At 45.9% G+C, this 12,538-nt stretch overlaps 1 protein-coding gene across 1 annotated transcript; it reads right to left on the reverse strand.

The window, feature by feature from the left end:
• Positions 1 to 4,230: 4,230 nt before the first annotated feature.
• Positions 4,231 to 12,176, reverse strand: MMP3 (matrix metallopeptidase 3). The gene is made up of 10 exons (XM_035008715.1): positions 12,032 to 12,176; positions 11,012 to 11,256; positions 10,770 to 10,918; positions 10,516 to 10,641; positions 8,805 to 8,969; positions 8,477 to 8,621; positions 7,554 to 7,687; positions 7,009 to 7,168; positions 5,855 to 5,958; positions 4,231 to 4,595 (listed from the first exon to the last, which is right to left on the reverse strand). The coding sequence occupies exons 1-10, from the start codon at positions 12,131 to 12,133 to the stop codon at positions 4,495 to 4,497; spliced, it is 1,431 nt and encodes a 476-aa protein (XP_034864606.1). The 5' UTR covers positions 12,134 to 12,176; the 3' UTR covers positions 4,231 to 4,494.
• Positions 12,177 to 12,538: the final 362 nt, after the last annotated feature.

Here is a 12,538-nt window from a genome sequence, read left to right on the forward strand (position 1 = left end):
ACTGTTTCTCCTCACAGTGGGCTCACATCTTGGTGTGATATTTGGCGATGGGCTTCTGAGAGAGTAACCCATCTATAGAGAGGGTGAGATTCTGTACCATCTTTATTCTTTGTTTTCTCATTGGTGTTAAACCCACCATTCTGTTGGTTTCTTGCCAAGTTCCCATCTGATTCCCAGTTTTGCTTTCATTCCCCACCCTCCGCCCCCGATCCAGTGTCACTTCCTGTAATGCAGATGTGCTCTACATTTCTCAGGCAAGAGAAATCAAGCCAGTTCTTGAACATCATCTTGGGATTCAGCAGCACGTCACCGTTAGGGCTGGACTTGTCCTAACATGGACTATAGGTCTGGCCCCTGGTGCTTGGCCTCTGCTTGGTGTCAGGAAACACGGGTGGCTGGCTTGTCAGCGCACACACACACACACACACACACACACCCCAGTCCTTCTGGGACAGGATTGCTTGGGGCAAAGGACAGAGGGGAGCCTTGGCAGGTGGGAGGTCCGCCACTGTCCGTTATAATTGAGGATAGCACAGGGGAACTGGGGGAGGCCAGACGTCAGACACAGTACAAGAACCTTGGCCTTTGGGCTGTGGGGGTTTTAAATTGCAGAACTGAGGAGGAATGAACTTGCCCTCTTTGTGGTCATGCAGTGTGACATAGCACAACATCTAGTTCAGATCGGAGTCCAAACTAAGTGAGATGAGGCCATCCAGGCTGATTTATTGCCTGTTACTCTAGACAAAATAAGAACATGATCTTTGGAACCAGGAAGGAATGCAATTAGCCTGACCCTGCTACCTACACTGTGACCATGGCAGGGTCCCTGAGTCCCTCTAAACTCCTATTTCTGCATGATGGGAACAAGCCGCCGACCCAACGGTCCTCCTGAGGACGAAACAAACACTGGACCTCAAGCCCCTTGTGCCGTGCGGGGCGAAGACCAGGTATTCAGGCCTTGAACAGCTGTTCCGTGCCTCTCCCCAGACGAGCGAAGACACGGTGCGTCGGGGGGCCAGTACAAGGAACGTGCGTATTGCTCCCTTCCTGCCCAGCCCAGCTCCTCCTAAGAGCTGTCTGCACTGGTCACTTCCCCTTTGCCACCTGTCCCGGCCTCTTTGTGGTGGACGGACGGACACTTCTGCCTCGGCATGTCCCCGACCCCGCTGTGTGTCAGCAGCACGGCTGGTGGCATGACTCCCCGTTGCCTCGGCCACCCTTCCAGGATGACCTGCCCTTCCGAAAGCTGCAGACGGGCGGCTCACGGGTGGTCTGCGGCCAGGCGGTGGCCCGCGGGGGCGCGAGGCCGGTGGGCCTTGGGGAGGCGCTGGGCATGGCTCGCACGCCGGCGGGGCCGGGCCAGAGCCGCGGTGACACCGACGAGACCTGCTGCGCTTCTGCGGGACGTGGGTCAGCAAACTCCTTTATTCTTGTTTTCAAGGCTTTGCTTTCAAAATCTTTTCCAGCTCTATTGAGGTATGATCGACCAGTAAACAGTGTATGTTTTTAAGGTGACCGGCACGGTGCTTGGAGACTTGTACACGTTGTCAAATGACGTCGACAGTCAGGCTGCTCACACGCCCACCGCGGCTCGGAGTTACCTTTCCTCGCGGGTCTGAGCGCGGAGAGCGGTTAAGCTCCACCGCCGGCAAATTTCAAGTCCACGGAATGAGTGACTGTGGTCGCCGCGCTGTGCGTTCTCTCTCCAGAACTTACTCATCTCACATAACCGAGGTTTCCTATCCTATTCCAGCATCTCCCTGTTTCCTCCATCCCCTTAGTCCCCGGCAACCACCCTTGTACCCTCTGCTTTTAGGGGTTTGACATTTTTTTTGATTTCACGTGTAAGCGAGAGCATGCGGTATTTGTGCTTCTCTGTCTGGCTTCTCTCGTCTAGTCTAATGCCCTCAAGTTGCATCCATGTTGTTGCAAATGGTGGACTTTCCTTTTCTTTTTCTCTAAGGCTTGATAACATTCCCTTGTGTGTACGCACCACGCTCTTTCTCCATCCATCCACTGGAGCACAGTTAGGTTGTGTCTATGTGTTGGCTGCCGCGAATCATGTTCGAAACAACATCGAATGACCTGCATGATGGAGAATCCAACAGAGAGCTTTCCTGCTCTCCCATCTCCACTCAGCCTTCGGAGGTTGACTTGCCATCAGATGCACAAGTATGAGTATGGGAATGATAGTAAAATATTGAGAATAACCTACTGACATGTTGCATACTAAAAATAATCTAATGCACATAATTTTGATGTATTTTTAATTATTTTAATTTCAAATACATTATATTTTTTCAAATGTATACTTAATATATCATTAAATTATTATTTGCCATATGTAGTATTTAGATCTATTTCAATTATATGTATTTTATTTATTTTTGATGATTTTTATTTTTAAATTTCATTCTTTGATGTATGCATTTATTTAAGCATGGGTTTCATCACCAATAGGGGACTGAATAAATAAATTATGTGTTTATTGCATAGAAGGCGGCTAACAAAAAAGGAAGCCTGTGCTAATGAGGAGTGGTTGCCAAGATGTATTGAGTGAAAAGAGCAAAGAACACAGCAGTGTGAATTTGCTTGCTACCAGTCTAACTTTAAAAGATGGTGTTAATGCTTGCCTGTGTACAAAATAGCTCTGAGGGTCGCACGCATGTGTGTGTGCTTATTTGCATACATTCTCTCTTGCTGGACTATAAGCTCGAAGAGGGCAGGGGCTGTCGAACTAGCCTCTGAGAAAAGGCACTAGCTGGTGGGGGCAGGTGTGAAGAAATTAGCTTTTCACCATATTTCTAACTCTTGGAATTATGCTGTGGCCACCTAGTACCCTTGAAAAAAATAATCCAAATAAATGCAGGTAATTTTTAAAATAAAGAAATGCTCAATTCCTACCAAAATACTGCCATTTATTTATTACAATCTCCCATATGGTCTCTTTCATACTCATGGTTTTAAGGATGATCTAAATGCTGACAACCCACATATTTGTATCTCCTCTCTTTTTTAAAAATAATTGAGATATGACTGACAGACAACACTGAATCTGTTTGAGGTGCATGAGAAGATTCCATGTACGTCCACGTTGCAGAACGGTCCCCACGGTAAGTGTGGTCAACACCTGTCACCCCCCATAGTTACTGTGCCCCCTCTTTTGAGTTTAGACTCACTTACTCACTGCCTGCTTGGGTATCTCGTGGACATTTCAAAACTTGGCAAACCTAAGCCATTCTTCCCCATTCTCACCGTTTCCTCACAAAGCTGTGTGTCTCCAAGCCATCCCCCAACCCAACAAGTGCTCCCACCGTTTGGGACATTTGTCCTTCCGCTCTAGGAAGCTGTCTGGGAATGACGTGGCCTCTTCCCTCTTTCTTCCACCCCCCGTAGAGCCCTGCTGTCTTTCGTGTTCATGTCTGACTCTGTGGTGTGACCGCTTTTGCCCAAGCCGTGATCCCCCACCCGGTTCCCATGCCTCCCCTCAAAACCTCCTCCAGTGCCACTCCCCGAGAAGTTCTAACACGACCCAGGGCAGGGTAGATCCTCCTATTATTCTATCGAGGACATCGATGGCTTCCCTTTAGGACTCATTAAATTTACAGTTGCATGTCTGTGTGGTTATTTGCATATATTCTTTCTTGCTGGACTATAATCTTGATGAAGGCAGGGGCTGTGTCCATTTACACAGGTTCCTATGCCTACAGCCCAGCACGGACTTTGAGCACGGACGAATAGGAAATGAGTACCAAAGGATACTTCGTGTGTGCAGCGGATGTGAGGAAATCTGCTTGCTAGAGTGGGTGGAAGGGAATATGTAAGTAGAAGGAAAAGATGAAGATCAGGTTTGATTTTCTCCACTGAAAAAGAAAGCGTGTGAACTAGGTGATCTGCGATAATCCTAAGATTCTGCTTCACAGTTTTTTCTAGAGCCTGCCCTGCAAGGTGACAGCTTTCCTAGATCTTTCTCTGAGGGCGTATCAGGAACACATAGGATGTCTGGGTGGTGGAAATAGGGACACCTGTTGGTAGGGCGCCCGCGGAGGGCCCATGGTACGTTCTCTTCGGTCCTGGACCAGCCCATTGTGAGGCGGCCACCGTGGAGACCAGAATCCTAACACCACGGGCCCAGGATCTCAGGCTGTCTCCTGTCTGGTCCACACTGCACCCAAGGCTGTGGGGACAACTTGTTCTTGAAACAAACAAGCCGATAATATAACGGGCCGATTCTCTTTATTAAATAACAAGTAAACAGTCTGTATACAGTCGCTGGTCTTGCACACGAGCACTCTCCCTTCTCCTGTGGAAGCGCCCCCGTGGGACAAAGTCCCGGCTCAATGTCAGGTAATGTGTGAGGCGACCGGCCAGATGCGGAGTTCGCTCGCGCTGTCGTCCCCGCACACGCAGGAGAGAACGAGCACCCCCGTTCAGAGGCTGAGGGGAAGGACTACGAGCTTCGTTGCCGGGGCCCATGGGGCACCTCTCGGGGTCTCAGCAGTTCAGCCAGCTGCGGCTCTTCAAAGTGTGTGTCACTTGCCTTGCATTTGGGTCAAACTCCAACTGTGAAGATCCACTGAAGAAATAGTAAAACCCTGGAAATACAGACAAGGGAAACCATGAGATATTTTTTCAGATAAATCAGTTTGGCAACATACGAAACTCAGAATAGTAAGTAATTAAAATTACAAAGGGTTTATAGGGTTTTACTATGTGCAGGGACTCTGATAAGCATTTTATCGGATTGTTTTTTCATTTATTTCTGCAACAGTCCTACGAGGGAAGCGTATCTAACTCCATTCCCCAGAGGAGCAGGTGGAGGGTCCACGCGTGCTGGGCCAAGGTCCCTCGCTGAGGACAGCAAAGCCAGGCTCCGCTTACTAGGTTATTCTGATTCCAGTCAGATAAAACTCTCTGCTTCTTTGGAAACTATGAGCTCTTTATTTTCTTTTTTCCCAACAGTCCTCCTCCCCTTTCCTTTCCTGAGAGTCCTTTCTGGCCCCAGAGAAGCATGGAAACTCCTTCAGAACACCAGGGGGGCCCGTTATGGCTCTGCCGTCCTAGTGCTCAGGTTACCTTTCAATAAAGATCACCAGCCTCCAGCCATCTCTCCTGGAGCAGGAAAAAGATGTAACTTTTTTAAAACTTTGGGCACAAGAAGAAGCAGTTATTTGCAACTGAGCGGTGTGGGCAGCGACTGACTATTCAGGGACATCTCCCTGGGAATTAGTAGTTACCACAGGATGGAGTGGAAGAGAAAGCCAGCCAGTATGAAACTTGGCCACACCGCTTGAGGGGACTTTTGTACCCACATGGTAATCTGAAAGGTAACAGGTCTGGACGTAAGGAAGTGACACTTGAGCACTTTGGTGTTTTCTGCATGTACAAAATAGAGAGATGTGTGTTGCTCGTCTTTATGATTCAAATCAATGTATTATAGGAAGTCGTCATAGACTGGGTACAGAACTGGTAAGTTGCAATTTGGAGGCGAGAGGAAGGAACGGGTTAAAGAAAATCTGTCATTATGTGGGGCGCCTGGGGGACTCAGTCACTTAAGCGTCCAACTCTTGGTTTCGGCTCAGGTCATGATCTCAGAGTCATGACATCGAGCCCTGCATTGGGCTCTGTGCTCAGCGGGGAGTCTGCTGGAGATTCTTTCTCTCCCTCTGCCCCTCCCCCACTCATTCTCTCTCTCTCTCTCTCTCTCTCTCTCTTTCTCTCAAGTAAATAAATAAATCTTACAAAAAAAAAAAAAGAAGAAGAAAACCTCTCATTACAGATTAATCCAATTGTCCCTCTGATACCGTGGAATGTTTCAAGTGCCCCATTGCCAACAAAACAAGTATCCTCTTACCAAACATTTCAAAAGCAGCATCGACCTTCGGGTCAACCCCTGGGAAGTCTTCTGCTATCTGCCTGGGGAAGCCTGGCTCCATGGATTGTCTCTTCTCATCAAACCTGCATCCAGTAAAAGAAACACAGCAGAGGTCATGTTACCAGAATCTTAAGTCCTGCTGGGTTTAATGTGGAATCCTACTAAACTTTCCAAGTACTGCAAATAAATGTCAAGCATGTCAAGCACTACAGAAATATGTGATTTTAATGGAATTGCAAACATAGTTCTTAGAACTGTATCTCTGCCAGGAGAAGAGGCAACATCCTGATCTGTTATCATACTTCTCAAGCCCAGAAGGAGAGAACCTTAATCATCTTTCTATCACAAAGGCATGAAGGTACGAACAGATGAATTGGCTCATTCATCTCAAATACAAATTTCAAATTCTCTACCATACATGGCTCGTGTATGTCCTCCCCACCCTGCACATCTGGATTTCCTACGGCAGCCTCCAAGGAACAGGGATGGCGGAGACCAGGAAAGCACAGGGAATGTGTTTTGGACTCGTTGGCTGGACCTTGGGCATCAGCCTCTCTGAGTCCTGGGTTCTAGCCATAAACCTGGACCGCTATTGCTCATCGGTCTCTTTAACAAGCAACACTAATGAGTGGATGAGGTTAGGGGAAGCCCTGAAGAATCATATAGCAAAGTTGGGAAGATGAGACAAACACCCAAGGAGTCAATGAGTCAACAGGAAAGGAATGCTAAATGGTGGACTGGATTCTTGAGGCTTCTTTCAAAAAAAGACCAGCCCATCTGGGTTTGGAGTCCAGCAGGGAAGCTCCACGGGGTGCTGGGGCTTGAGGCAAGATTGAAGGATGAGTGGGTTGGCCAGGGGGTGGAGGTACAGGAAGAGGCCATCCAGGCGGGGGGGTGGGGCAGGGCAGCGGTTTCTGGGCGGCTCCAGCTTACTGCTCACAGGCCCCAGGCGGGGGTGAGGCAGACGCAGCTGGGCCCACCTGTGAACATCAGCGCTGCCCCTTTGAAAGCAAGCGGGTCTCATCCCCGCACTGGTGGGGAGACCGGCTGAGAGTGGCCTGGGGATTTCCTCAGAGGAATAAGATAATTTCCCTAACGAGGCTCCATACAAAGCCATCCCAAGCCAGTCTTACCGCCAGTATTTGTCCCCTACGAAGAAGTATGTTTTCTTCTTTTCCTTATTAAACAAGGCCGCATCAATTTTCACTACGGTTGTGGGAAAACCCAGGGTGTGGATGTCTTTTGGATAACCTGCTTGTACCTCAGTTCCTCTGATGGCCCAGAACTGGTCTCCTGTTAAGAAAAATAATTCAGAATCACATTGAATTTATGACAGTTAATCCTTTGGGTTTTGGAAATACTTGCCAGCACCTTTGATTTTCATAGTAAAGATTTAATCCCCAGCTCAAAGTGGGTTTTTAACAAAAATTTTCGGATTGAATGAACGAACACAAATCCAAGGAAGGAATTTACAATGCGGAGTAATTTATATACCTATGTGCATTTTTATTATCTGTAAAATATAAATAAAATAATACTAGACCCAGCTGTTTCTTCACTACCTTAGAGTAATGAAGGAGACGCAATTTGTCAGAGTAGAGAAAATTAAAGTCCAATTCAATTTTCCTGTGAAGGGGTTTATTTCAATGAGTTAAAGAAATTATTATTTAATAATTACCTTTAAAAATGAAAACAATGTCCTTGTTAGTCTCTTCATATGCGGCATCCAAGCCTGAAGGAAAGGATGGCCAAAACGAAGAGATCAAAAAAAATCCAGGTTCAAGGGTCCTGAAGGATTTGCGCCAAAAATGTCTGAAATATATAGAAAAGGAAATGAAAATTGAGAAACAGACTTTCTCCTTTAACATTTTTCCTCATTGTGGTGCGTCATCCATCCTCCCCCATCCCCTCATCAGCTAGGCTCGAGGGCAGGCAGAAATCCGGGGTATTGCCAATGGGAAAAAGTCTTTTCTTGGGAAGCCTGCACCCGACCAGAAAATTCCAGAGCAGCGACTTCTAGAGAGAAGGTGACTACAATTCATGCAAACCAGTGTAGGTATCATAACATCATTTACATTTTCAAGCAGATAAACCGGTGTGTGTGTATGTCAGCATTACCAGAAGGGTTCCGGAAGCATCTCCACGCGTCCTTAACGGTGGATGGATGCGGGGAGCCAGTGTGGTGAGGGAGATTTGCTCTTCACTTTCTTCCCATGTATGCGGCTTGCATGTGTTATCATGTGCGTATTTATCCAGCCGTAAGTTAATTGATTAAGTGTAATGCTCTCTGATGTCATTTTTAAAGGAAACAAAGATGAAACCCTAATTCTGAAGTTCGATGAGAGCCTTTGGAAAAGGAAGTGTGGCTTCTAGTGACTGGGAACAACAAGGAGAGGTCAGGAATTCAATCAAGTCTTTGAAAACGAGCTTGGCGCTTTTAGGAAAATGGGGAGGGTGAAGCACAAGATCTCAGTGATCTCAAGTTCAGAGAAAACGCTTTTGCTCTCAGTATTTAAAAATCTCTATCAAGTTTCTCTGTTCTCCCTTCTAAGCATGGTGCATCAAAAGAAGGGAGAGAGAAATGGAATCTTCTGGTCTGACCTGTCTTTAAAGAACAGGATTTCTCCCCTCAGAGTGCTGATTGCGTCGAAGGACAAAGCGGGGTCGCACGCGGCTGGGGTCTCAGGTCCTGAAGGCACAGATTCCGTGGGCGCCACGGGGTCCTCCGGGGAGACAGGGGGAGGTCCTGAAGGGAACAGACGCGGGGAGGCAAACAGAAGGACAATTGCGATGCTGTCGTCCGTGTATGTGCTTTCCAAACACACTCAGGGTACTTTGAGGGGAATTGCAAACGCTTCGTGCAGCATTTTAAAGTTTTCCCGAAGACCATCCCTGCAAAGCTATGCCTGACTGTTCCAACAGCGCTCACCGTACAGGGACTGGATGCCATCCACGTCATCCTGAGAAAGGCGGAAGCGGGCCAGGTCTATGAGTGTGTTGTAAACCGGGTACATCAGAGCGCGAGGGTTGGCCGAGTGAAAGAGACCCAGGGAATGGCCAAGTTCATGAGCAGCAACCAGGAATAAGTTGGTTCCTATTTTAGAAATCATAAATAACGGTTACTTGGTCCTTAAATCCATGTACATCATCACACGGGTCAGCTGTGTATTCTATTGATTTACTTCCTGGAGGCACACAGGACTTTCTTTGCCTTGTTTTGTGGTTAACTGATCCACGGACCAATTACACACAATGGAAAGCCAAGTATTTTTCAAGGCTCATTCTTGAAATCAATCTTTGAGACAAAATATCCAGCCATGTCCACCTAATCCCCTCTCCTCCCTCAGGATCCTGTTTACTTCTTGAGAACCAGCTCCCTTTTCTTGTGCTCTGGAATGGAACCAACTGGTTTGGCACATCCATAAATATTTCTCTTCATTTGTCAGTGAAAAGCTAAAACACTGTTTCAACGTATTACCAGTCGCCAGTTATGGTCTCAGTTAAATGAATCACAATTTATTCATCTCAATTCTGAAATCCTGAAACAACCATACTCCTGTTATTTTCCATTGGACTATTGCCTACATAATTTTTCTGCCTCAAGATGATTATTGAGCACATATTGGGTCTGGAAATATTAGTAAGGATAATTGTCATAGGGTTTGCAAGATTGGTCTAAAAGATAGCAAACCTAATCATGCCTACCATTTGTCACAAAAGAGATTTGGGCCACACAAACACTAGCTGTACTCATATTTTTTCCTTCATATTATTTAAAAAAAAACCCAGGATGCTGAAAATTGGAAGTCATTGGGTAATTATGTTTGACATGCTAAGTTTACTTTTGCAAGTGTTATCTGTGTAACTTGTGATCCTAGTAAAGTCCTCATTGGAGACGTTGCAGGAAGAAGTTGTTAAACCAAAGAAATTTATCCAGCACTAATTTCACATTCATACTCCCTCCAGAGATTCTGTTTGCATTTCAATTATAAATCCCAATGAATTTCAGAAGTAGTATTATTTGTTTTAGCCAATTTTTTGAAAACTTTGGAAGCCAGTCCTCAAAAGTATACAGTTATGAACTGAGAAATATTCTTCTACCTAAAAAATTTGGACAGTTGTATTTGGGGGCAAGTCTTTTCCTTCAGAACAAATCTATAGAAACTCTTGTTAACCTAGGGACAGTAAAATGCTGATTTACCAAGAAAACCTAAACAGGAACCTCAGTTTCTGAAATTTAACTCTCATCTCCATTTTGAAGAGCAAGGAAGAAATTTCCCCCCGTTGGATACAAGCGATATCAAGGGCCCAGATTAGTACAGAGTCAATGCCATGCCCTGTCCCTTGGGTATCTGCAATTCAATATAATGAGAGAATATTCTTAATGATGGTCCCAAGCTCACACTAGAACCGTAGTCATCAAAGAAATACTTAATGACGTTCTCATATTGTGCTTACCAAGACACAAATAAACTTTTTAGACATCTGAAAAACGGTTAAAACAAAAATACATTCTACTAATTCTTAAGCCATTTGGGAAATCTGGAACACCCCCCTTCTTGAAGATTCTTAGCTAATAAGAATTTTCTAAATCTAAAAAAATCACCCACCAACATCATTCTGAGAGATGTGTAACTAACCCGAAGTATCCCTCGTCCATAATTCATCATCGTCAAAGTGGGCATCTCCATAAATGCCGGGCCCGGGCGGGTAGGCGTGACCCAAAACATTTCCAGGTCCATCAAAAGGGTTAAAGTCTCCATGATCTAACAGAGAAAATGTTTTTATTGGAAAGATAGGTAATCAGGATCTCTTTGGAACATCCCCCCCACACCCCCCAACAGCAACTAGATAAATGGATGCATTTCATGTTCGTTTTTTTGTTTTTTTTTACCTCTAACTGCAAAAGAGATCTTGATGTCAGCCTCCCCTTCATCAGTCCTGGAGAAAGTGAGTGGAGTCACCTCCTTCCAGACGTTCAGAGCTTCCTCAATGGCAGAATCCACAGCATCTCTTGGCAAATCCAGTGTATAATTCATAATCCTTTAAGAGAAAAAGTGAAGAAGACATTATTCCTCCTGTGATCGTCCTTTGTAAAATCTCGGTAGTACGTGGAAACCTCTTTGGACCCATTACCTGTAAGTAAGGTGGGTTTTCCTCCACTTGGGCATGCCAGGGAAGGTGGTGAAGTCCCCAACATCGGGAACGCCACACCTGGGCTTGCGCATCATGTCCAGAGTGTCCGAGTCCAGCTTCCCGGTCACTGCCAACCCGAGGAACTTCTGCATTTCTTGGATTTTTTCAACAACAGGACCACCATCCCTTCTTCTAACAAATGGTTTCGTATCTTTTGCAAGGTTGTAGTAGTTTTCCAGGTATTGCTAATGGGATAATAAGTAGAGTTTTCAGGTCATGCTTTGATTTTTAGCCTTTTATAGTAAATTGCAGCTGCTGACTTAATTTGCCTGCCGTCTGGTTTGTGGAAATCAAAATAAATGTCATATTCAGTTCAACTCTTCAGTTATAGACTCCTCCTCGCTTCTGTTTTACTTTGTAGCCAAATAATCTCTGGAGCTTCGTCTACTCCCAAAGCAATGAAAATGAAGCAAAAAATCAAGATATATGTCTAGTGAACTTAAAGGAGGAACACAGAGCAAATGGGCTTCTTTGAGCATAGTTGTGCATTTCAGGCATCTTTATTCAACCCCCTCAACTTTCTACTTTATGCGTCTCACAGGGACCTGGCTTAAGAAAAAAGTTGGACAAATGCCCACGTCTAAACCCGACACTAGCAATATAAATATCTAGCTAAACTTACGTTGGATTAAAATACCTACAGAAGTCCCAACGGGAGATACATTTAATTACTCTCCACCTGTTACTCGTGTGCCTCACAGCCCAGTGCTGCCGCCGTCAAGGTGGTGGTGATCTTAGGAAAACACCTAGTATTTCTGGCCTTTGTTCGTGCCTGCAGGAGAGGAGCCTGCACAGCGGGATACGGAGACCCCTCCTCATCCCACAGGCTCTAACTCTCTGTCCCTGAACCTCTCCCACACAGTAAGCCCAAAGCATCCCGCGGGCTGTAGGAATGGAAAGCAGAGACAGTTTTCCCACTGGGCTCTGCTGATATCCGGGAGGGATGCATCCACCAGTTACCTGAACAAGCTCCATGCTCTCCTCGTCCTCTGCAGCTCTGTCCACTGGGTAGGCTGAGCACACAGCCACACAGAGCAACAGTAGAACTGGAAGGCTCTGCATTTCCACGGGCTCTTCTTGGCTCTGTGTCGTCGCAGCGCCTTGCTCTCTGCCTACCTTCTCCTGGGTCCACTCTCTGGAGCCCTGGCTTTTATAGGGCGACAGTGGTGGGTTAGGTCACCCGCAGCTTGACTCATGATTGCTTTCATCCAAATGGCAGCAGGACCATGTCCAAGAATTCCAAATCTGAAGTAGGATGATACAACCTACTTTACTAATTTCTCTCAACCTTTCCAATTTTGCAAATCATAACAGTGATTAAGCTCCAGGAAATGCTTCCTGTCTTTGTAAGAAGAAAAGTGGGGCATTTTTTTTTTTTTTATTCTGGAAAAGAAAAAGTGCCCGGAATTTACCAGACCATTTATGTTTGTATGTTTGAGAGGAGAAATAGGCTGACGCGGTAAAAAG

The sequence above is a fragment of the Mirounga leonina genome, unplaced genomic scaffold (assembly GCF_011800145.1).
Source record: "Mirounga leonina isolate KUSES-001 unplaced genomic scaffold, KU_Mleo_1.0 Mir_153, whole genome shotgun sequence".
NCBI lineage: Eukaryota > Metazoa > Chordata > Mammalia > Carnivora > Phocidae > Mirounga > Mirounga leonina.

What these genes read in the sequence shown, in the direction of transcription:
- MMP3 (XM_035008715.1), bottom strand. Translation starts at nt 12,133, where the DNA reads ATGCAGAGCCTTCCAGTTCTACTGTTGCTCTGTGTGGCTGTGTGCTCA. An exon ending in AAAACCCACCTTACTTACAG is followed by an intron (nt 10,919 to 11,011) that starts GTAATGGGTCCA and finishes TTTCTCTTAAAG; the next exon opens with GATTATGAATTATACACTGG. An exon ending in GATCTCTTTTGCAGTTAGAG is followed by an intron (nt 10,642 to 10,769) that starts GTAAAAAAAAAC and finishes TTTCTCTGTTAG; the next exon opens with ATCATGGAGACTTTAACCCT.